Genomic DNA, 26,436 nt, shown 5'->3' with positions numbered 1-26,436 from the left:
CAAAGCCTGTTTGTAAACAGGGCAGATGTGTAAAGATCACCCATTGATAGGAAAGGAGTTGTTCAGTTCAGACATCTTTCAGAATCTCATCGCTTCATTTGCCTTCTTGGTATTTGGGGAGCCTCCCAACCTGGTACAGTGGTGTAAGCTATGAAAATAGCCGTTCTGGGAACACACGGAAAAGGCATTTTGTGCTCACCCCAAAATGCTAACATTGGTTCTGAGTCTGTGGAGCCTTTATTGTGAATCTTGTGCGATACTCATATGTGAACTTAATATGCTGTTTATATGTAAATATATGCCTTGTGGTCTGGCCATCTGTTTTTTCACAGTAGTTCAGTGGTTTGAAAGGTTAAACTGGTTTTGTTTGGAATTAAATAAGAATTAATGATGATTGGATGGTGTGTGCCACATGCATCTGGTTGATGTGGAACGCCTTCCGTAGCTTCTGCTAACGGCAGGAGGTGAAACAACAGTAAGTTAATGCTTGAGGTCTTATTATAAGCAAGTCCCTGACTGCTGAAGGGCATTATTAAATTTCTGAGTTTCTCATAAGTAGTATTCAGTTATTGCCTTATATTTTAATCGTATGAAAAATAATGTTTCAGAGAAGGCCTGATGTTTATTCAGCTGTAAAGAGTAGCAGTATCTGGGATGGGGTTAAGGCAAGGTCTAGAGTCATTAATACTGATGCAATGATGCAGAAGACTGATAATTGAATAAGATATCCTAGCTGAAATTTGATCGCAAGGATATTTTCCCTCCTCTGAAGTCAAAATAGTAGTTTGTAATGGGAACTTTGGCATATTAATCAAGCAGACATTTGGATTTCACTTATCCCTGAGATAGTAGCAATTCCTGCAGCAAGACTGCAGTTCCTAACTTTTTTTTTTTTCCTCTTTCCCTAGATCATAAAAGAGTTTGCAATGGCAATGCTCTGGAAATTCATGAGAGTAGCTAAGTATTCTAAAACAGCTTTATCACCAAAAGTAAAGGTAAGAGGAATTGCCACCCATTCAAGGCATTCGTCATCCAAGTCTGTACCTTCAGATTTTGCTGCCAATACACCCTGCTCAAATGCTGTGGAACTGCTTGGTAAAGCTTATCCTCAAGATGACTACAGTAATGTCACAGAGAAGATTCTTTCCAAGGTGGGGAAGAACTTGCACAACAAAAAGCATCACCCTTTGTGGCTAATCAAGGAGCAGGTGAAGGACCACTTTTACAAACAATATGTAGGACGCCGTGGGACTCCACTCTTTTCTGTCTATGATGGTCTTTCTCCAGTGGTTACAATACAGCAGAATTTTGATAGTTTGCTTATCCCACAAAACCATGTCAGCAGAAGGAAAGAGGATAACTATTACTTGAATCGTGATCACATGCTAAGAGCACATACATCAGCTCATCAGTGGGACTTGATACACTCCGGGCTAGATGCATTTCTGGCAGTGGGAGATGTCTATCGCCGTGATACAATTGATAACACCCACTACCCAGTCTTCCATCAGATGGAAGGAGTTCGGCTCTTCTCCTGTCATGAGGTAGGGATTATGTAGGTGGGGTGAAAGAGATTTTGGGTAAGTTGCATAATCTTGTATTAGCTGTAAGCAAAGTGCATGCACGTAAATATGTTACAGCAACACGTGTTATACTGTACATTGATAAAGATCAAGTGATTGATCATATAGTTATACTTTTAATTTGGGAAAAATATAGGAGAATTGGGAAAATGTTGAATTTGAAAGCAACTGTAAACGTCCCCAGAACAACGTGGACAAAATGGGAAGACAATATTATTGAAAGCTAGCAAAATAAGAATTATCTGAAACGAAACAGCTTGTTCAGCTAATGATCTGCATAGTTCAATTCTAATTCTATCACAGGTATCTTCTGATGATGTCACTTTGCCTGAAACTTTGTCATATTAATACTTGAAGGACTCATGGATGTAAGTTGGTGCAGCTACATCCAGAGTGCAGTTTTTATTACGTCATCTTTTTTTCTTTTAATAGCTCCAACCTTCTGTAAATGAATGTCTTCCTTAATTAATTGGTCCATGCTTCTCATCCCAAAGCTGCATTTAAGGATTCATCTGTTGCAGCTGATAGTTATGGGTGTGTAACACATACACAGTAAACTCGTCAGAGTCCAGAGGCATCAGCTAAAGAGCTCTAGGTAGATGTCCAAGACTCTTGAGTTTATATATTTTGTTGGCACAGCTTGCATGGTCTGCAAATGCTCGGGTGTCATTAAGTATTCTGCTGTATCATTGACGAATGGTAAATATAAGCCAGTTTGTTTTCCAAATAGTAATTGATTTGTATAATTTGTGTATGCTTGTAGCAATACTGCCAAATTCACATTTCTAGAACTAAAACCAGCTTACTCTAATAATACTGAGATGTAGACCGTTCTTAATGTGGTTGCCAATGGGTGACAGGAGCTTGGCAGGGAAGCCTGATGGGTTTGGATGCCTGAGGGAAAACTAGGATAATCATAGAGCACTGCTTTTCTCACTGGTGGATAGGGTTCACGCTGCCTGCACTGGTGTTTCCCACTCCATGCTGTCAGTGCTGCTTCTACTTTGAAAACATACCTGTGTCTGCAGATGTCCTGTGAGCTATGTGGGGTTGAATACAGCTTGCAAACACTTCTTTGGTAACCAGGAAACGGAAATCTTGTAGATTTATCCAGTCTTGTTTGTTTGCTGTTCTTTTCCCGTAGGCCTGTTTATGAATGTAATCTGGGTATATGCAAGAGAAAAATGTACAATACTACATTAGGAAAATGCCATTTCTTTACGTTTTATGTTCATGACAAATTTTTTACTTGAGCAGGAGGTCGGGCGCTCAGATGGAAAGATTTTATCTATCGCAAAATTATTACATCGACACTCTTGCAGGATGGTATTTCTGCAAACTTCGGTGTGATTGATCCAATTATTGAAATTATTGTTAATGAATGTGCCCCTTAAAAAATTCTGGTCCTGATGACAGACTATTTTTCTCTTCTCTATGAATTTAATAATAGTAATAATAGGATTTTAATAACTGGGAAGAACGCTACAGAAATGTTCGCTGATATCTTCTATCTAGAAATACGCAATGTGTAACAATCCGATTCATTGCATTGTAGATTGCTTGTTTCTTTTTCTCCAAGAAAATGACTGAGATGTTATAGGAGAATGTTAATAGCTGATGAAATTGAAGTTGGCTATGTGCGGGGAAAATGCGTCGCTCTCTAAAGGGTGAAAGTCCTGTTGACAGATGAAGAAAGAATAGCGGTATGGTTTACAATGCATAAAGTCTTGTTTATTGGACAACAAGCATAAATTCTGAGCCTGACCATGATCTAAAGCATCCTTTTTTGCTTCGGTTGCAGATCAAATACTGATAGAGTCTTGTAATATCTAAAACTTCTTACAGTCATCACCACAAGAGCTGTGTGGAAAAAAATTGAATGTGTAATTCTGAAATTTCGCTGGGGACTGTTTCTGTGTTTGATATTCTGGTCGACTGTTCAAAATAATCCAAATTTAAATAATTCCAGAAGGAACTGCATGAGTGGAAGAAAGACTAGATAGAGGTAACGCTACATGAGAGAGATATTTTTATATTCATTTATTTATACCCATGTTAAAGTTGTAACCCACTGAGCAGAAATGTGTGAATGTCAGGGCCTGTTACCTTCATCTCAGACTTTTCATTCATAACCAGACAGCAATGTCTGGCCAGAGGAAATTTGCACAGTACTAAGGATAACAACCTTTGGAACCAAGGGAAAAACTGTTAGCTGTTAGCTACCAGCCCTGGGTGCATTTCATCTTATGGCCAATACAATAGTACTATATGCTGTAGTCACTTTTCTGCTCTACTTTGTTCTTTTGATTTATAAATTTATCATTTTTCATCTGTTCAGTGAAAGTGACCACAGAACTGGTGGGGTTAGAACAAAGCCCAAAACCTAGAGTGATTTGATAGGAACTTGAATTTCGAGGAATTTGACATCTCATCCCAGTTTGAGGGGGGGGGGGAACGGTCAGTTGATCCTCGGCTGAAATTTTAGGCAGGATAAGATAGATGTAGAAGGTATAGAAAAACGTCTCTCCTTTATAAATACCAAATTCTGTAGTCAACGCTAGGTTAAAACTTCTACCCGGTGACTGAAACTTTTAGTATAATTTGTCTTCATATCAAAGTTAAAATCAATAAATTGGAAGTACAAACTGGAAAAGCAAATCCTAGTTTGGTAGTTTTATGGTGTTTTACTCTGAGATGCTTGTGAAATACTTCTTTGGCTATACAATTTTTCATGATGGTTGGTTCATTATTTTTGTAAGAGAAAAGTAATCTATGATTTGAAGATGGGCAGATAACTGATGATTTTCTGCAGCTTTGTATGAGTGCAGATATTAAAGTACTAAAGAAATTCCCGTCTTCCAAACTAACTCATTGCTAAAAGTTAGAATCATTCATGCTGAAATTTCCAGAAACTTTTTAAAAACGTACTTTGACATGTTTTCAGTATATTTTAAAATATTTTAGGTAATTATTACCTGAATGTAATATGTAGAATAGTTAGAATCTAACTAATAGAAATAGATAAAACCAGTGCCAAAATAGCTTCCCAAATCTGCTTCAAAATTCTGGACATAAAATGAACTGTTCTTCTTAAATACTACCCCCAAAATATATTTCTTTTGTATTCTCTTCCTCCGGCGTGCATGTCTTCCTTCTAAAGGTTGTATATATATTTCTTTTTCCTTTTATGGTGTATGGCTTTTTTCTTTTTTTAATCCTTTGGATTTGCAATATTGATACTGCTGTAGTCAGGTTTGAACTTGCAAACTTTCCTGGGTGGATTATAAAATAAATTATTTCTGTGCTATGCCATGGACTTTGGTGCAGTTCTTTACTTAACCACAATTTATGGAAAAGAGGAAAAAAAACCTCAACTAAATTACACTTTGTGCATTTTAGCCAGCAGAGGGAGCCAATATAAACCCAATGGCAATCACAGAAAATTTTGCAGTTGACAACAAATAATGTTTACACATTGGAAGGAGACTTCATAAGGTTTTTTATAGTCTGTACTGAATATACATAAATTTTAAGGGGAACAGATGTGAAAACATAGGAATTTCTCTTCTAATTTAGTAAACTTTTTCCAGTGGAGGCCAATACCAGATTGTTCAGATGGAAAAATGATGCTCTCATCAGGCTCATTTGTGCAAACACCTGAAAACTATAAATAGGGAGACTGCAAAGAAATAGTAGAGATACTTCTTTATTCTCCATTGAAATGTTTTTGGTGGAAATGGTGACTTTTTTGTTAGGATACAATGGAAAACTGTAAATTTTCCAGTTAAAAATAAGGGCTGCACCTCCAAAGCAGTATATGTAATTGCAAAAAAATTTTCGATATTGTAACTTCATGTTTATATCCTGAAATGGAAAAACTTTTGTCCGAGGTGATTGAAGTGTAGATTTTCTTTTATTCATATAAATATGTACTCCTTTCCTCATTTTTTTCATACTGTGTACCTTAGCCATATTTCTTATGTATTGTTAAAAAAAAAATTGCTTAAAATTGCTTAAAAAAGTTTTATCTTTTTCCTTATGCTTTGGTGTAGGTGTGAACAGCTGATCAGCCTACATCTTTGGTTACACTCTTTTTACCTTTTTTTTTTTTTTTTAATCAATGCATGCCATCCTAGGTTTTCACTTGCAAGACTAGTGTCATTAGGTTTGACTTCTCCAAAATCCCATATGTTACTGCAGCTTTGGACACTCTGCTTCTGTTCTAACATTGTATCAAAAGAAAGGTCCTGTCTTCAGTCACTTTTTTTCTCCTCACATGTAATGGCGTTTAAAAATACAGCGTTCCAGGTATCAGCCTATTATATAGAGTGCAGCATTATATATATTATATATTTGGAGCATTTACAGTATGTGTGAGAATATTTGTGTACGTAACTGGGAGTCACAACAGCAATGTTCAGCTGGGCACCGAGGAACAAATATTTAAAAAGGCTTAAGTGGCCTAGGGAAAGGTACTCTTCTCAGCCCTCTGCAACCTGAGGATAGGGAGAGGTTCGTCCAGGGGTGATAGAAGACCCTGAAATCAGCCCCTGGAAATCGCCTTTTCTGTGTGCTTGTTCTGATTTGGATGATGCTCTTCAGTGCCTCAGCCAGCAAGGATTAAGGCTTGTGTAAGAAAGAATCAGTGCCTCTGTAGCCACAGATGGATGTGGAGAGTCCCTCTGACTGAGGGCATTTATCTCCTATCGTGTAATAGCATATGTGAGAGGGAATTTGGGATTTCCTGGATGCTCTGAGGTAATAGTAGTGAAGTGGAGATCCATGCAGCGTTCTTCTGTAGGTGGCAAATGATTAAATAGATTGTGTGTGTGTGTGTGTGTGTGTGTGTGTGTGTGTGTTGTTGTTTTTGTCTTATGATGGACATCTACCACATATCTCCGTACACGAATGGATCCATGCTTGTGCCATCTCTTGATGATACCACTGCGTGCCAGCAGTTGCTGTACCTGCATCTTAAGCACATCTGGGCATGTGAAGTGGTGTGGGCTGCACGTATTTGGTGAGACACCCAGCTCAATAAGTGGTGTGCATCACATCAAGTTTCAGGTGCCTCTGGGATGGCGTTTGAGATGTTTGTGAGCAATGCATCAGTCCCAAGGAGCCTGAGAGATGTCTCTCCTTCTCTCAGGGAGCAGGGAGGAGCGTACAGGAGCAGGGGCACCTGAATTAGATCCACCACATTAAGAAAAAGGAGAGCAGTGCTACTTTGCTACAATATTCTGAGGAAAAATTATTCCTGAAGCTGCAGTTTGGCTGAGTGGTAGGAATAAAGGGCCTGGCTAGTTCAGGTGGAACTGACTTCACTCTTGCGGATGTCTGCCCGAGTTGTGAATGTTGTATTATTCAGTATTTTCCAAGTTGTGGCATATAAATCATGCCTTAATAAATAGAGTTTCACTGGTCCGAGGACCCACATTGTATTCTTTATTATCTTTAGTTGAAAAGTTGACAGCGAAGGGCATCAGAAGGTCTGTGAGGTTTTCATAGTGGTCCATGGTCTAGAAAGTTTGGAAGCTTCTAGTGCATCTTTTATTGCAAAGACTTTACACAAAATAGTTTTTCAAACTTTATCTTGCTTTGTCTCATCCAGCTAAAAAAAAAAAAATAATCCAACAATGCTTTTCAGAGTAAAGCAATTAAATCTATTCAATGCTGTATTTAAATTGTGCAGGGAAAAAAAAGAGCAAAATGTCTACAAGTCAATTTTGGAAGTCTAGGGTGCTTAAAAGTAAAGGAATTTCTATTGCCACAGGAACAGAACTCTGAGCCCTCTCATATATGTCTCATTAACTGATATCTGATATCTGTGTATAACTGGTATCTGTGTAGCAGTGTTGCTTTTTCTTTGCTGTTCAAAAACACTTATGTGTTTTTCCCTTAAACATGGTGATGATTTGGGTTTTTTTTTTCAGAAGCACTTTGATTAGGTTAAAAAAAAAAAGGCAAATAGAAATAATCTTTCTTCACTGTAACTGGAGGACTGAATATGGAAGGATCCTGAAATTAAGGTGACCACCTGCAAGCTTGTTGCTTGGAGTGATTTTTGCCATTTTCTCCCCAAACAAATGTTTATTGATGTGCAGTAAAGAGCGTTCTGTCATGGACGATGGACTGTGTATCTCTTTGGCACCCGAAACTGCCTGGATGGGGGTGCAGGTTTACAAGTTTCATCGCCTTGGAGGCTGATTGGGACTGGCATTAGGTTTTCTTTTTGATAAGCCATCTTCCAGTGGCGTCATCTTCATCATTCCTGATCCATCAGTTGAGTGTTAGAGCACATTTAAAATGTTATGGAAAAGGTTTGCTATTTGTAAGTGGATTTAGAGTGAGGCTGTTTGTTTATTTATAGGGATATTCATCAGGGCCAGAGAGTAAAAATGTATTCGGTGTGGCAAGGTTGAGTGTTGCCACATGCAGATCCTCCTGTACAGCTAGTCTTAAGTGCTGGTTTGTCTGTGAGTATAAGTACATAAGCATTATGTATTCATTATCTTAATTGCTGGTGTATGCATGACTGGCAGGAGGAATACACAACTGCATTGTGGAAAGACAGGATGTAGTTACAGATCTTTCTGATCTGAAACCTACTATGAATGCCATCCTGTAAAGAGACACTTAATCTTGGACTGAATCCTAAGCGTATAGATAATGAAGTGATGTGAGTTTAAAAAAAGATTGTGAAGTGACTGAAGAAATCTCGGGGCCTGTGTTGAAATCACACATGCGATTTCTGCCCTCAATGCCTGGCTGAGAAATACCATGAAGTGCTTTTAAAGGAGCATAGCTTCATTTGTATTTGTCCAATTAAAACCCAGTATCTTCTGGCCACTACATGTTACCAAATTTTACTTTATTCTTATTATGAGCTAGATTGTGAGTAAATTTCATGCCAGATGGTAAGGTCACTTTGATTCCTTTCTGTCTTCTCCTTTGTAATGCAGCATCAGTCAGATATGTTGATAAATCCTGGTAATTATTAATTTTTTTGGACTTGTGCATGATGACACAATATTCAATGTTTTGCATGCCGTCACTTAAAGAAAAATCTTCTTGTCCTTACACTAGACAGATACATAGGTGCTCGATTTATGGCTACAGGAAATTTCTTTTCTGGTAGTAGTAATGACTGATCGTATCCAATACAATAAAATAGTGCATTTTATTTTAGTCTGCACTGAAGGAATAAATGTACATGAAATTGTGGCATCTTGGATGTGTCAGTGTTTTATACAAGACTGTTAGATTTATTTTTTTTCCATTTGCTCAGATATGTGCTTGAGAAGAATTGACATCAAAAAGGAGCAGCTGTAGGTGATTCTTCATTTTATTCAAGCTTTAACTTCTCCAGCTTTAGGTATACAGAAATGTTGAAGTGTTTCTAATCCGACACATGTACTTAGCACAGTTTAATCATTGTAATAGTGAAATTGGTGTATCAGTTTAAAGCTGCTCATATTGACATAGCAATGTTGGTGAATGAAAAGAAGGGAATAAATATTAATACAACTCTAAGGCATTTTTTTTTTTTTTTCTCAGTGTAACACTGCCCACAGCTGTGCTGGAGTTGACAGAGGCTGACTGAGCCTCTGTGGAGAGTACCAAAGTGCCTCTTGGTGCCTGACTGTGGGGGCTGTTCCCTTGCCACTACCTTTCTTTCAGGGACTCCCCTGAGGCTGTGTGTTCACAGCCTGCGCGAACTGGCGTAGAGTCATGCCTGTGCTAAAAGTGTCCCAGCCCTGTCCCACGTGCCATCGTGTCTCTTGGTGCTGCCCGTATGCTGATAATTGATTACTGAGCTGAATTTGGCCATTTTAACAACCCTCAGTTTCCTCCCTCCTCCTGGGATTCTTCTTATCCAGATCCACCTCCCCGGCTCAGCGCACGGCCACGCGGACACATGTCCTGGCACGGCGAAGGAGACGGTGCATATGGCTGGTTTGGCGGGATGAAGAGGCTGGCAGGTTAGAGGGCTGGGGCATGACTGAATGGATTTACTCTAATGGTTCTTGCACATATTTTATTGCTACATCTGATATAATCTACTAAAATAGAATTTTGCTTCAGACAGTAATTGCAATATCAACATTTCAGGAATAATACAGTGGTAAGGAAGAGTACTTCTATGTACTTGTTGATACAAATGCTGTATTTTAAAGGCAGTTTACAGACACTATGTTCCTTGCAGCAGTCTGAGGAACCGGTTTTAAGCTGGAGAGTGATGGGAGGAATGAAGGGGAAAAGGAAGAAGAGAGTTTCATGTCCTAAAATACTGCCGATGATAAAAGTAACAAATATCTCTTCTAATGTGTAAATACAGTATATTCTAGTCCAAAGAGGGGGAAAGCTCTGTGGCCTGAAGGGTATTTCTGGCTTATTGCGGGTATCTGTTCAGTCAATAGAAAGAAAAAATAGCTACCTGTAGAGGGTAGTTCAGAGCAGGAACCTAATTTAACCGCTCCAGGTTCCTGTGTGAGGGAGCCTGTGTCTGTCTATTGACCACCCAGTGAGCCGAAGAGAGTTAACCTCCCTAGGCTCATGCTGGCCTCTGTGAATACCCCCTGGCTTTCAAAACCACGTGTTGGACAGCTGATCTGACCTGCTGACAGTAAATTAGTTATAGGGTGGGTATCATCTGCTTCTTCCAGCCAGTGCAGAAATAATGCCAATAGGAAGAAAGGGGTTTAATTATTCAAGTGCTCACCTGAAAGAAGAATCTGTTATTTAAAAGTGTAATACCTAGTTTTGTCAGGCTGCTGCCTTTTGATTAGTAAAGGCATTTTTGTTAGACTGGTGGATAATCGCTTTATTTGGTATTTCTCTTTTTCCTTTTTTATTTGGTATTTTTCTGCAGCGCTGAGGAGATTGACTTGAAAGGTGTTTTCTCAATTTTTCAGCCAAGTCTCCTTCTGACTAGGAATACACAGTTAAATGCTACTGATGGGATTATTTTTTTTTTTTATTCCCACAATCTATTTTGCTGCTAGTTTGTGTGCTGTCTAAACTCTGACTCCTTCTGCATGCGTTGTGTCTATATGAAACATGCTAGAAGCTAGGCTTAATTAATTGTGCCCAGCATTTGTAGGCTACCAGAGGTTCACTTGAACTTTTTAAAAAGCATTTAGTGCACTGAAGGCATCAAACTGCAATTAAAACAACTTTTGTGGGCATCTGTGAGTTCTTAAGGTTACACACTGTGGCATCTCCGGAGTAGGAGCTAGTTATGCTGGGAGGCTTGATGTGAAGAAATCTCAATGCGTGTTTTTTCCCCTCTGTGTGTGCTTGACTATGGGAAGGTGGAGGAGGAACAGTAGGAAAGGGCACTAGAAACACTTTCACAATTACCTCTCCTTGCCCTCCAGACTTTATAGAGTTGTTTTGTGTACAACTGTCAGGATTTCCAACAAAAATCCTCTTCGCAGTATAAAAATGTCTGCTCGTCTCCCCAAGACACAGACCCTCCAACCACGTGGCTTAGCAAGAGTGTTTCATTGCTCTCTCTGAGAGGGTGTAGAATTGTTGGTATGTATCTGTCTGGGATCGCCTGGCCAGAAGCCTATGGGGATATACAGGAAATCAGAAATCTTCAACTTGCAGCACATGTGGTGGACAGTGGCCTCTGCATAAAGAGCAAGTCTGTCATATCCCAAATGCAGCCTGCCCCTGTGCTGTGTAATTTATCTGGAAACCCCAGACCAAGACCATGAATCCATAAATGCTCCCCATAGACAAAATCCCCGTGCACAGAAAGGTGCTGTGTGGGGGAAAACGCAGGAAAATGGTAGTCCTTAAATGAACAAACTGTACCCAAGATGAATCAAATATAAGCAGTTTAAGGTGTCATTAAACTGCCAGGGATTTTTTTTTTTTTTTTAAAGTTCATTTGATTACAGCTTTTAAAAAGTGTTAGGTTTTTTGGTATTTCTTTTACATCGTTCAATTACTAAAAAAAGTTGAAGCTGTGATAAATGCCATTGTGTATTGGAGGTTTTGGGATGTAATTTACGTATACTGTACAGTGCGCTTTGTTCTGCATGATAACTTTCAAAGTAACAGGATCAGAAAAAAAAGAGATGCTTCCTTTATAAATTGATATTTTCCTGTAGCTAATCATATTATTTGAAAATATGGTACAGAAATAAAACAAATCTTATTGGGTTTGTATTTCTGTTCTCGTGATGATTTATGTCTGTTTAGTGAACAGAATTTGTATAAAATCAGTCTTTACATTTGTCTTTCATGGTGCAGACTTAGCAGGTAAGATTCCTACTTAAATCAATAAAGCTTCATTCTCTGTTTTCGTTCAGAGAGTCATTGATGCAAAACACTGACGTGTTTTTGTGGGTTTGTTCTAGTTGTTCTCCAACGTTAAAGATGGTGAAGGCTTACAGTTGTTTGAGCAAGGTCATCGCACTGCACACAAGCAAGAGTGTCACACCATGGAGGCAGTGAGGCTGGTGGAGTTCAACCTGAAGCAAGTGCTCACAAAGCTCATGACTCACATCTTTGGTGACGGTAGGTTCTCGCATCTTTTTTTCCTTATGGCTGTAGGCATCCAGACTTTTGAGAAACGTTTTGCTGCATAATAAAAACAGGAGGCTTAGGGGCGATGTTGACAGCTGATATACTGGAACAGCCACGTGGTTTTTTGTTCTAATGAGAGTTACAGTAATTTTAGGAGTCTTTGTTTGTATTCTTTACTGTTACATTTTTGTCTTAAATTTGGTCAGAGTACCATACCCATGTTTTTCATGTCAGAGTGACTGGCTATTGCTTGACCCCTCAGCTGTAACCTGTATTTAGATGCTACTGTTCTTTAATACTGTTATATCCGCACCTTTTAAAATTATTGAGTCCAAGAGGCCACACACTGTCTTGGTTTCCCTAAATACCGGTGCACACAACGCTGTGTTGAATCATCAGGTTTTTGTGAAGAGGTTTTGGTATGCAGCATGTCAGGGTAACGTAGCGGGCGTGAATACAGGTTGGGACATTGCCAGACCCAACTACAGGCACTCACGTGGCAGAAGCCGTGCGTTAAACTAAACGCAGTGTACCTGTCAGTGTGGGTCCTGTGAAGACAGGTACCTCCAGCTCCACCGCAGGGCTGTGCAGGACCCCCTCTGCTTCATCCTCATGGGCCTTCCGTGTCCCCAGAGGGACAGACCGTGGCTGTGGCATCGCACCTGGGGCTGCATCAGAGCTGGCCGCCGCTGGAGAGCGTGTGGGGCAATGATCACACCTCCCGCCGGCGGCGCGGAGCTCGACAGGAGAAGGCGTACGTAGGTGCATGTGCTGCTTTGCTGCATACACACTGCAAGTGCCCTGAGTGTTTTCCTCATGCAACAAAAATAGACCTTGCAGCTGAGGGGAGATGATGTTTGCCAAGTTTGCACCAAGCTGAAAAATAATTGTTGTTTGCTACTTAGAGTGGAATGAGGAAGGGTAATGAATGTCCGTGTACAGGAATAAAATATCCTCTCCATGGAAATACCTGCTTTCGGTTTCAGGAGTTGAATTTATAAATGGCCTGAGTTAAAATTGCTACGTTAATGCTATTTCCTGGCAAGGAGGCTTCTTTTCTGAACTGATTCATTTTTCTGTTGAGGAACTACTGCATAGTATTAGAATGCACAGGATATACTGGCTACTTTCAAAGCTCTTTTAAGATGCCAACTGAATTTAGAGCAGTAGTTCCAAGAGTGGATCGATTATGGTAGCAAGTCCTATATATGACTGCTCGAGTATTTGTCTAAAATTCTCAAGTTTAATTTACAGCAAGCAGAACTTTACCAGTTTTTGTTCTATCCCACCTGGACAGAAATTTCTTAAGTTCCCGAGTTCAGTGTTTCTTGTGGTTGTATTTTACTTAACAGCAGTCTTTTGAAACATACAAATTAGGATAAAAGTGAGTAATAGTAAGAATTATATTTTTTGATCAACCTCAGATGCTGAGGATATTGTTTAAAGTGAGCAATTTCTGGGAGTTATTAGTGATAGCTGAGACTACAGGGACATCGTTCTCTTAACTGTTGACAGATGCTGCACTTTAAGCTTAAGTATGTTGGCTATATTAGTTCTTCTACAGTCCACACAGTAGCTAGAAAGACATTAAAAAAAATATTATTAAATGATTGTAAACCTACAGACTGAAAGTAGGTGCTTCCTTCTTACTGTAAGGATTTTCTATTTCTATGCCCTGGATATTTTTCCTGAAATACAAGACAAGATATTGATAGTGATTTAAACATAATTTTCTCTTCTTTCTTCTTTCCTTTTTTTCCATTCATGGAAATGTGAAGTTCTCTCCCCTTCACCTTCTTGATCTTCTTGTAAGCTGTCAATACAAACTGGAAGATAATATTCAAAGAAGCAAACTTCATGCTAGGCACTAGACATATGAGCTGGGTGCGATGCAAGTGACCAGGGGCACACATAATTAAATTTGTCTTTTGACAGCTGCCATCTTTTCATTTTCATTTTATTTGCCATTTTACACAATATTTTTTGGTTACTTTTGTGTCTCAACTCCCTTAGATTTTAACTTAAAATTTAAATGTATTTTACTGTATTTATTGCTCTTGGAAAAATTCTATATTTTTTTCTTATTGTGAATATTCCAGAAGGCCCCGTGTTCTGTTAAAAGCAAAAATGTCATTCCTTTTATAATTTGCACCAGTTGTATTCTTTACAGCCTGTGCTGTCAGCAGAATATTGCAGTGAAGTCGTATATCTTTTCTGGCAGGATAGCATGATCATAGCTGCAGTAAGCTACTGAAATGTTGCATTGTCATACAGTCAACTGTTATTCATAGGCAGATTGTTTGGATTGCAGATTAAGGCTACCATGCAAGTTAGTTTTGCATAAACTAGCTTAGGCCTGAAGTCCTTGGGCAGGTGTGCTTCTGCAGTGCTTCTCTGGGAATTTACTAGCTCAGGTTGATGATAGATTGAGGATCCCTGCAGAAAGGTCAGATCACTGACCTGCCTTTTTTGTTTGTTTTTTGTGTGTGTGTGTTTGTTTGTTTGTTTTTTGTTTGGTTGTTTTTTGTTTCTGTTTTGTTTTAGGGGGTTTTGTTTGTTTGTTTGTTTGCATTGTTCTCGTTTTCATAATATTTAGTGAGACAGTTTTGCTTTACCTGACTCATCCCACACTATCGAAATACTTTAGTGTTGACTGTACATGCCAGTAAACAATACAACAAAAGTTGCTTAAAGATCACTAGGTTGTCATGAGGAAGGTCAAAGACTTCATGAAAATCTGCACCTACTTTTATTCCAGAGGTTTGTCTTTTTATTTCTTTCTGGCTTTGCCAACAGGGAAAGGAATGGCAGACATTAGAGGGGGGAGAGATCTGGAGCATGCAATCAGTTGTCTTAAATACTTTACAGTGTCAGATAGTTCTTTTTATGACATTTTCTAGTGGTACGCCATATCTGCGTTTGCATTCGACAAGTGATGGTGTTTCAGTTTCTTTCATGAGATTTTGCTGTCAGGAAGCTATTTCAAATATTACACCTAGAGATTACCTTTCTTAGTTTTTCCTCTATTACCTCCAGATACAGTTCACCCTTAAAATACACCAATTTACCTTACACCTCGGTGTCCACATGCAGATCTGTCAGTGTAGGAAGTCTCTTCTGTCTCATTTTAGTTACCTTGTAACGAGGCTTTCCAAGACTAGCTGTCTTAGGTTTCCTCATTAAGTTGACCAGTCTTTCCCAACTCCAGTTCTTTTCTCTAACACTTCCGTAGTTTGCCAAAAGCTTTCTGGATGCTGAGAGATTGAGCAGTAATCTTACTACAGCAAGTAGAAAAGAATGACTGTGTGCTGGTTCTGTAATTTGTTGCTTTACATTAAATGGCCCAAAATTCACTGCTGTCCCATATTTATCTACCCAGTTCCTAGGCACTGGTAAGAGGAGGTGGGAGGGTGAGTAATGCTGTGCTTCGACTGATGGTTCTGCCGCTGCTTGTTCTCACTGAACAGCCACTGGATGTCTTTTAAATCAAACACGCTGTTCTGCTCTTTCTTCTTCTTAACTCTGTTGTACTGATACCTCATTCGAGTGCATGGAGATCTATGAGTGTAAGGAGCTTACAAAAATAATAATCATATATTGAGGACGTAATGGTCTAGCTAATAATAACGGGAGCTAACACAGGTTCATGGGCAGCCAGCTCCTGTCTGCTGCAAGTGAGATGAATTAGCTGAAGCAATGAGGTGCAGAGTACTTAGAAATCAACATACCCTTCAAGTGGCCACAGCTCGATACCTTCTGTGCTCCCCAGCCCTCCCCCCTCCCCCCTTCCCCCCCCCCCGGCTCGCCTCTCCTTTTTCTCCAATAGCCTCCTTCTCTAAAAATAATCCTCAGCAACAAAGAGAATTTCTGGTCAGTGAAGACCATCTGGGTCTCTGCCTTTGTTGCTTCTGTGCTGTAGCGTATCAATAGGCTTCTTTAATGTGTTGAGTTGTTTTTTTTTTTCTTTTCTTTCTCTTTTGGTGCCTTTGGTGAAGCCTTTTTCATTATGAGTCTCAATTAGGCTAGCACTGACAGATACTTGTTTAGCTTAATATCTGATAACACCATTACTTTTGAGTGCCCGCTATAACCAGTTCCCTACCTGGATTCAGTATGCAGAAACAACAATAATGATTCACTTTTTCCTTACTTGTTGGAGATGTGACATGTAAGTTACTAACAGACATGTACCCACTGGAAGGAATCCCGTGAACACTGTGAAACGAGCAGGTGTCCTCTGCTAATATAAATCATCTCGTGGAACTAGGGAAATTACTGAGTTTGTGTCTAGTGACCGGTCTTTGGATAGAATTTAGCATTGTGCTCTTTTAAGTGCCTCTGTGTTTTAAGATAGGTATGCATCTCTTGGCCTCCAAAAATTTCTAGAAAAGATCATTTTTTGCCACCATTTCAATAGGCTGTATGTGAAGAAATAAATTAGGCCTAATCAGGTAAATTATATAGTTTTACAGAAAGCCTAATCTTCATAATCCTTTTACGTTTTAGTGGTTTAATTTGCTGAGAGTGAGCAACAGCCTTTATTCCTTGGGAATATATTGAGCACCAAGACAATATTTTGTATCTAAATAATAAATGTACCCATTTATTCTATGACAGTCTATAGAAATGCAGTTAGAAGGCTTAATAATCTTGCTGAAAGCTGAGCACCTCCTGCTTTTCAGTAAAGTCTTCCAGAGCCAAAAGTCTGAAAGAACACGTGAATGTAAACTACAGAGGTATTCCCAATTGTTCTGGCTACTGTATGAATAAAATTATTGTGTTATATAGGATTAACTATTAATTTAGAGAACAGAGTGAAGGTGAGAATTGTTTCTTCGTTGTGAATTTGTTTTGTTTTATTGAAATTTTTCTTTATTTGCTTATTTGCATTTAAAACAAATGCCTCTTAAGTACTAATATGCATTAAAATTCAAAATGAAAAGAGAGCTTTAATTTTTTTTTAACCTTTTAAAATTCATTTTAATGAAGAACAAAAAGCAGAGAAATGCTTTTTTTTCCCAGAGCTTCATTTTGAAGTAATCGGAGGATTAAAAAGAAACCATTATCCAAATGTTGTTACTGAACACAAGAATACTTGAATATTCAATGTAATTTCTGCTGCATTTGCAAATTTTGCAAGCTAAATGAAGATATTTTATATGTGTATGGCTTTACAGTGAATGTAGAGTTGTACAGTCCTAGAATTAAAAATGCATTTGTACCAAGATCAGGAAATTAAAAAAATGTTTTCTGCACACCATACTGTCATACCCACATGACTTTTTTTCATCTATGTAATTTTTTTTTATTGTTATGCAGACAAAATAGCAATTAAGTGATTGCTGTAAGTCACAGTACACTTATGAATGATATCATTCCTAATAGTTAAATTTTTCTGAGTTCTGTGTATAAAATTATCAAAACGCTTTTTTATCATTCATATAACTTCCTGAGGTTGATTTTTAAGAGAGAAAAGAAAATCTGTAAGTACTAACATGTTTGTTTTGAAACCTGCCTCACCATTTGAAAGTTCAGAGTATCCAGAAAAGGTCTCCCTAACTATTAAGTATTTTGTGTTTTGGCTATGTGTGTATGCTTTTGTTGTAACATTGTTTCAGTTTCTGTAGCCACGTTTAATGATTCAGCAGTAATCAAAGAAAATGTAATCCTTAAGGCAACAGAAAATGTTTTAATTTGAAAAACTCTCAGGATAAATCATGCATTTCCATGTTTTAAGCTCGTTTTATGAAACAAACCTAAAAAAACCTGAAAATCAAACCATGGGTGTTAAGTTACCATCACCCAAAGAACCTTTGCTGTGCTCCTTGTTTTCGAAACTGGACCTGCCTGGTTGTTAGTGATCCTAACACTGATTTCCATTTGGCTTAACTGAAGGGAAAGATGGGCTTGGGTTTAAGGCATTAGCCCGCAGAATTCGCGGCTCAATTCTCTTTTGAGTTTTTACGGTTTGTGTTTCCAAGACCTTTTTTTTTTCCCTGACGCACCTAACGGCTAGAAAAAATTCTTTAGCGAAACAAAGCTTGCGTAAATGATTACAAGAACTAAAACTCATCCAATATGAGGGCCTTGACGACACCTCTGGGTTTGGTGGCACTGTAGACCTTGCCCTCTTCTAGCTCTGCTGCTCTGAGATGCCCTGGGTTTCCTAGCTCTGTGCGGTGGTACTCGCAGAGGTGCTGAGCTGGGGAGGAGGGAGAGTTACCCAGCGGCGCTTTTCTCTTACGCTTCACGTCCATACAAAGTTAAACTATTGTCTCCTGGGTCCATAGTACTCCGTGTGAGCTGGTATATGGCATACCTTAATCATGTACAACTCTGTGTATATTTATTTATATTTATGTGTATTAATGCTATTTTTAATTTTCATGTTTAAACATATACAGAAAGAATAGCTTAATATTTTAAATAGGTTGTGATGAAAAAAAGTACTCGCCTAGCTGATCCATAAAATACTAAGTAAAAAAATTAAAGACTTAGCTTTTCCTCTGAGGTGCAGTATAGTCATTTCCTGGTGCAAAGAATAACAAAATTACTGACTTTCCCCTGATCTTGGCTCATTTTTGTTCGATGCCAGGTGGTTGCTAGAGTTTGACAAATGATTGATTTGGTTTCAAAGGGTGCTTGAATTGCACAAAGCGTTTTTCATATTAGAAAAGACATGGTCATTTTTTTCCACAAGTTTTAAGATTTATCGCCTTCCACCAGTGTTGTAAATTAGTTTGTTTGCTATTTATTTTCTCTGGATTGCTGTAATTGCTGTCATTAGTTGAAGGGCAAGTTTTACAGATGGTTGGAGGGATGGCCTTTTAAGCATACGCCCTTCATATTTATTTATTTTTTAAACACTGCTGCAGGACTGGAAGTCAGATGGGTAGACTGCTACTTCCCGTTTACTCACCCTTCCTTTGAGATGGAGATCAACTTCCAAGGAGAATGGATGGAGGTCCTGGGCTGCGGGGTCATGGAGCAACAGCTAGTTAACTCAGGTACCGAAACTCCTTTACTTCATTGACATCTCTATTAGCAAACACTTCCAGCACAATCAGCCTCACAGTCAGAAATGTCCCCTTCTCCCCTGGTGAGCGCAGACATCTCTGTTCGTGGTTGTCGCTGCAAATAGTCCTGAGGTGGAATGCAGCCCCTGCATGCTGCGATTTGAGTGTGGCGATTGAGCGAGCAATCTGGAGCCTGCAAGCGGAAAGCTTGCCTTTTATTTTGTGCAGTAAAGAGACAGACAGATGTCAGCTTTAAAAGAGACGCTGATGAACTAACGTATGCTTTTTTCTCTCTTCCAAGAGACGTCAGGTGCATTCATATTTATCATTCAAAAGTCTCATAAGCAAATAGCATCCCCTAATATTTGGAATATCGGAGTACTCCTGTATTTCTAAAGTGTAGAAAGAGGAATGTGATGTCTTTCATATTGCCATTTGGTTGCTGGGTAAATGGTAGGTTGCTTTTTGGTTTGGTTTTGTTTTGTTTCTTTTATCCTCAGAATGGTTATTTATGAGGTTGTAAACTACATTAAGAGCAACATCATTTATTTTAATTGGAAGTATAACGGAGCAATGTCACCTGATGATTTTGCATTCTAAAACTTACGTGTAAATACAAAGGAAGGAGAAGAAAAATTAGTGATTTTCTTCTGATTATTTTCATAATGAGAATTTTACACACTTGTTCTTACATTAGCTGAGAAAAAGCAATCCTTTGTAAGCACAGGGCAGACTGCATGTGCTCAGACCTCTGTCATTCAGTGTCTTCCAGTACTATTTATTAGGTATGGGAGCCTTTTGGAGTATGATCCATTTAAGTCTCACAAGTGTGCTTTCAGGTAGACAAGTTACACTCAGTTGATTTTTTTTGCAGCTTGTTTCCGAAGCTATTGTTGTACTTTAATGTGCTCTAAATTCTTTCTGTTGAAGTCCAAGTATCATAACTATGAACGACTCAATTTTGGCCCCAGTTACTTGGCACAGCTTGTTTTCTTCAAAGTTTGTGTGTATTTTGATGTGGTCATTTTCCTTGTAAAAAGATGAATCCTCTTCCAGAGTTTCTCCCCAATGGGTTAATGCCGTATGTCAGTGTTCTTTCTTGGGTTATCATGTTCATGGTGTGCTAAATATAATACAGGTTCTGATCAGCCTCAGAAGTGAAAGACTACTGTGTGATACTATTTCCATGAGATGTAACACACTAATGGTCAGGCTTTCTTCTTGAAAAGCTTTTATGTTGCTCACTTGTTATGATTAGGTTCCTTCAGTGCATGTGAGAAGAGCTAAACTGTGGCATCGAAACAATTACTTTATGTTTGTGTGTGTGTGTATGTGAATGAATGGGCATGAAACACCAATGAACAGGTTTCTAAATCCATCAAAATTTTCAAAATAATCTGTCTCAGCTCTTTTTCATCTTTCTGAATTATGGTCTTCAAAATTATATCCTTTCTGCACCATAACTCTCCTAACTATTCATTGTAATTCTAGTCTTGCAAGAATTGATGAATTTAGTGACTTAGGTCTAGCTTTTGAATGACCTTTAGTCTTGTATTATTAATTAAAACAAACAAGCAAAAAGAGATTCTTTCACTTTATTAGCAAGATATTTTAGAGGGTTCAAAGTCTGTTCTGGAAGTGCCAATCATTTTTTCACTTTATTTACAGAGAATTGCCCTTTATGTAGCCATGGTTTTGTTTTTCTGCTCCCTGCGGTAGCTCTGCAAAAACACTTTGCTCCAAAAACTGAGTCTAATGTATCTCAGCGTGATTTTATTGAAGCATTGGAATTTGTTTACCAAAGATGAGGAGAAAATGTGCTCATAATTTATGTTGGCTAGCAATTAGCTTATTTGGTTTAAAGTAACAGTGGGGACAAGGTAGTTCACATTTTCAGTCAGTTGAGGAGTTAAACACCAGTCTTCCTTGCCTACTGCTGCTCTGGGTATTCTTTTCTTTAATCCTCTTTTGCAGTGATTTAAAACCCCAGTAGGTTCCTGGCATGCCAACCTGCATCTATTTATGGTGAAGCCAAGTTTGCTATTACTAGCCCATAGTTTTGCGTTTTTTGAGGTGTGTTATGGCAGCAAGCTGCCTTTGCCCAAAACTGAAAATCCTCAAGTCCAGAAAGGAGATTCTCTGTGGAGAAGGGTGAAGGTGAAAACTTTCTTTCCTAGCTCCTTCAACTTTTTTTGCGGAACTCAAGTGCCTTCTAAAGCCATCCCACATTTGAACAGCAGTAGTTTTTTAATAGTTTTTTTTAGGGTTTGTGGGGTTTTGTTTTTCTTGGTTTTTTGTTTGGGTTTTGTTTGGGTTTTTTTGTTTGGGTTTTGTTTGGGTTTTTAACCTTTAGAGTATCCTTAATGCCTCCAGTATCCAAGATCAATGGATATTACTTATTACTCTGATCCCGTGCCCCTAAATCCCTTTGAAACACCAAAGTTTTAGTTTTAAAGCATTCAATTTTAAATGAGTGCAGATCAGCAAGGAATAGGATCTTCATCAGACTTGGGAAGGAGACTTGTGACTTCCCAATAGCTCTATCCTTGCGCCTTTTGTTCTGATTTGGGATTTGGGGAGTTTCGTTTGGTGGGGTTTTGTTGTGTTTTTTTCCTTAAACCCCACCATTTGTTTGCAGATAAAATTCTTTACCTATGGATCTGATTGCTCAACATGAAAGCATCAGACCTTAGAGCCCTGACTCACACCACAGACCTGCTTCCTCTGAAGAGGGAGTAAATGCTGGTGCCGGAACCTAGATGCTCTGTCTCTCTCCTTTGTCAGGTGTCTAGAATAGGCACTGTAAACTTCCCATTCCTGTCTCAATCTTTTCAAGGGCTCGACCAAAACCAAGTCAGTAGGACTGAATGAAAAAGAGATATGTTACTCGTTTTTTGGCTTGCTAAGCTGATGCTGAAGGAATGTTTCAGTCGTGGTGTGCCAGTTCACCAGGCAAATGCAGATCTTTTCATGGTGTACTGCACAGCTTGCTGATTAAAAACTGGAGAAGAAAATGAGGAGTTTGCAGACACTGTAATTTTTTAATATGGTCCATAACATTTCTAGTATCTTCCAGATTTGGATTTTTGTTTTATGGGTATTCTTGCTTGATATTGACTATTAAAATACGTATTTTGGAAATGTAATGTTTGCTGGCAAGCATTGTTTCTGCTTCCGTAAGAAAATATTTTCCTCAGGGGAAGGATGAGAGCTTTTACCTTCAAAATCCTCAAGTCCTTTTGTTTTGTGTGTTATTGGTTGAATACAAACGCCTGGTTTGTAAGGCAATTGGAAACACTCACTCAAAGCAGATGTTGGATGTGCCTGGTTATCTATGGTGGTTAAAATTTAAACAGTCAGGATGCTTCAGCACCAATGCGGAAGAACTGAAGAAGCCTTGTGGAGGGTTGAAAAGACAAGGTCTGTGCCGCAAAGTGGCTAGGGCATTAGCCCTAAATAGCTGTATCTTTACATTGGCAGAAGTTTCTATTGGACTTCCCACCCAGAATAACCTCACTATAGCTCCTTGGAGGTTAAGCTCCTCATGCAGCCGATTTTGATGGTATTGACAGATCAAATTAAGATTTCTTTTAGTCTTCAGTGAAGAATTCTATTGTAGCTTTAATGCCACGTGCAATCAGCATTAAATTTGTTGTTATGATAATATCCCATTGAATTTTTCTGATGCCTTCTGATGTTTTGGAAGGAGTCTTTCTTTGATTTCAACGGCTTTTAAACAGAATGGGGTACAGGTATTTAGTACACCTAAGCAGAAGTATATTTGCTGTATGGAAAAATTGTCAAATCTGCTCAAGTATGTTGATAGTACTCATCATCACTTGCTTTCTTACTCTGCTCTCTTTCCCTTTTGAGGTCTCTGAAGAGTCTCTGTAGCCCTTTTTTTTCTTTTTTTTTTTTCTCTGCATGCTTCTTAGCAAACTATGTTTCCAGTTTCTGACATAAATCTACACAGCACAGGTGTGACCAAGAATGCAGATATAAGAGGCAACAGAACAGAACAGCACTTTTTGTTGCAACTCATTGCTTTATCATGCGTGGACTTCCATAGTGCTGTATCTCACCCTTGAAATTTCACATTTTTTAAATGTTAAACTAGATCAGGATTTGCCCAGGGAGGGACAGCCAGCCTTATTCTTAGTCATTCACTGGGGAGCGGGAATGATCCAGTCTTCGGAACCATTCAGATTTTCTGTGTTAACCACAAGCAAGGTTTCTGTTGTCTTGGTGCGTGGATAAGAAAATATAATTTGATAAAGGCCGTAAGTACCATTTCCATTAAAGCCAATCCAGCTTTTGAGTATTTTGAGAGTTGTTTGCATTTGGGAATTTCCTGCTACTAACAAAATGGAGAATGTGGTGTTATTTACTATTTTCTAATAGCGATAGCTGCTATTTTTAAAAGAAAAACATATACCCTATGACAGTGGTGTTATGTAATTCTTGAAAAAAGATGCACTACTGCAAAGATGCACAGAATTGTAAGGAGTGCTGTTACATGTTCCCCTAAGGCTGATGGTGATAAACTAGAGTATTTATTTACTGCAATGTGAACATAGAAGATCACTATTATAATCTAATGTTCAATAAGAAGTATAAAAGCTAACTTATTGTACTGTTTAACTTTTCATTTTTGTGCGCTTTGTTTTTCATCATAAACTGTACCTGAATACATAACTTTAACAGGAATGTTATATATGAATTTTGAAACAAAGAAAAGTTATTTTTATTCTGGTTAATACTGGGGAAAATATAAAAACTTTACAGCACAGTAGCAAGTACTCTCGGTTTTAGGTCCATGATGAGGATACGGGGAAATTTTATGGTTCAGCAGAACTAATATCAATTAACAGCACGTAAGGCATTTATTCCTGTGCTTCAAGGAGTTTGTTATCCAAGATTGGCAAAGGTGGTGTTCATTGGTAGGTGCCAAAGTTCCCAGGCCTGTGTGGAGTTGTATGATTCAAACCTTTGAATACAGGACATTGCTTACTCAGAGGCTGCAATCACATAATGTTGCTTAGTACCTGTGAAATTGGAGGCAGTTAGGGTGTGATTTTTTGCTGATTGAAATCAATGGCAATGTTCTTAGTGCTCAGTGTTGCAGAATATGTTAGCTGGGGATGGAAGCATGAAAATAGGACTAAAGTTTATTCCAAACCCAAGAGACTAAAACCCCCAATCATTTAAAAACAAACTAAAACAAACAAACAAACAAAACCCAAACAAACACACACACATATCCAGCCCAAACCCACAAACAAACCAAAAAACCTATAAAAGATAATGCCATAATTTTTTTTTTTGTGAGACTTCCCATGATGTTTTTGAACTCCTGAGATACACAGGAAAATAACCTAAGGGTGGCACACCAGATCAAACCAAAGTCCAGGACATCCCTGTATCCCTGTACCATGATGGTATCCCAATCAGGTGCCTAAAGATGAGTAGAACAGTCATGGTTGTGCCAATCCTTCCTTGATACATTCCTGCAGCTGTCTGTTTCCTGAGCTGAAAATTGTACATTTGTTTGCAGTCGTGATTGTGGAATCTTCTTCCATTCATTTGTTGAAGTGGTTTTGAGTCCCTGTAAACCTTTCCTATCTGCAGTGTCTTGTAGCAAGAAATTGCATAATGTAACATCCATGAGAAATCGCTTCCTTTTTGATTTGACCAACGTGTTACAGTTAGAGCTCCTCTCTCATGCAAGAAGAGGCAGTGATTAGCTGTTTCTTTTTCCTTGTTTGAAGCACTCAGGATTTGTTTAAATCCCAGTTGTAACTCCTGCCACTGACTTCTTTCCAGGCTAAAGGGACCTGGTCAGACAGTCGCTCTCTATGATTTTGTACACTGGCATAAAGACATTGCCTTCTCTTTTCCTTTTCTGATAATTTTTATTATTCATTTTGCTGTGTTGACCTTTAATGAGCCTTGAGTTGAAAAAGGAAGGGAGGTTTTGGTACAATGACTGCCAGAGATGACTGCTTTTGATCACTGGCTGGTGGTTTGAAACATCCTGGCACACAGCCAGCCATTCAGGTCTGGCTGGGAGCTTAGGTTGAGGTCTCGTGTCCTTCAGATGATGAATCATGAAGACAGATGTATTTAGGCTACCAGTAAGAGGAGCTGCTAAGACTTTCCTGCTGTGTGTAGATTTTTTTCTTTTACCTTCCACATCAGAAAGCAACACTCATACTTACTGTCCTTGGAAGAGGAAATGTCAGTTTTCCTGCATGAGTAGTAGGAGATTGTCATGGTGATAGCAAGGAAATGATCAGGCACTGGGCTTTCAGTAAGGCTCCAGAGGGAACTTTTTGTCAATAGGTTGCATGCAATTACAGTTTTAAAAGTTGCTGGGCAGTCTTGGTCTTCCAGTTGTGTGTGATATCCTGAATTTATAGCAAAGGTGGTTTTCCTAGTACTATATTTCTTGTTAATTTTGTGTGTACTTCTAATGAAGAAAAAGTTGGTAACCTTGTCTAAACATCTTCAATAGTCTTGAACGTGAAAGGAGTTTGTCATAACTTCTGCAAATCATTGCTTTTGTTTTAAAAGGTGGAAGCTTATTTGTCATGGGTCTACCCTCCTTGGTGAAGCTTCATTCTTGAAGTGTAAGTCTTTCCTATTTGAAAGCCCTTTTACAGATGAGTTGCAGGACTTACTTCCAAAATTTAAATAGTACTTGGCCCAGGGCCGCCACCTTCAGCCAAATACAAGTCTTAACATATAGAACTTTCTTGGCTTCAATGCTGCAGTAAATAAATCTTGCTTTACTCATTTATTGAAGATCATCAAAGCTGTTTGAGGGGAAGTAACAATTTTAAGTTCTTAACCTGACCACTCATTTTTGTTTTGTTTTTGGCAAAAGGATTATCATTTTGGACAGTTCTCCTCCATGGGCAGCAGATTAGTAGTTAACAGAAAAATTATGTCGATGTTACCTTGCAGACCGGACTCAGGACTTTTTTTTTTTTTTTTTTGGAATATGTTCTTAAATCAGATTTTAGTTATGGGTGAGCTAGGTTCATATATCAAGCAGTAGGGGGTGTTTTGGGGAAAGGGAAATTTAATATCTTTCATCTAGCAGGTTTTTTTCCTGCTCAGCTCTTGCCTGGTAAATTACATTAAAATGTTGGAGCAGATGGTGCATGTGGCTTAAATAATATGCAGACCCATGTTCTGTCTATGCTAACAGCTCTCTGTGGGGACCTTGAAATAGTTAATGCTGTATGTGTCTATATGGATATACTGTATAAGGGTAAATATAATGCATTTAA

The 26,436-nt window shown here is 38.6% G+C and overlaps 1 protein-coding gene across 1 annotated transcript in view; it reads left to right on the top strand.

Moving 5' to 3' along the window:
- The window catches only part of FARS2 (phenylalanyl-tRNA synthetase 2, mitochondrial), a 256,771-nt gene that overhangs the window by 58,471 nt on the left and 171,864 nt on the right, over positions 1–26,436 (top strand). The window contains exons 5-7 of the mRNA XM_082498981.1: positions 909–1,544; positions 11,957–12,116; positions 19,001–19,132. Of these exons, the coding sequence (XP_082355107.1) occupies positions 927–1,544; positions 11,957–12,116; positions 19,001–19,132 (910 nt within the window). The 5' untranslated portion in view covers positions 909–926. The remainder of the gene's footprint in view (positions 1–908; positions 1,545–11,956; positions 12,117–19,000; positions 19,133–26,436) is intronic.

Source organism: Vanellus vanellus, assembly GCF_965231255.1.
Source record: "Vanellus vanellus genome assembly, chromosome: 2".
Taxonomy (NCBI): Eukaryota; Metazoa; Chordata; class Aves; order Charadriiformes; family Charadriidae; genus Vanellus; species Vanellus vanellus.
This window is presented reverse-complemented; position numbering and strand designations above follow the sequence as displayed.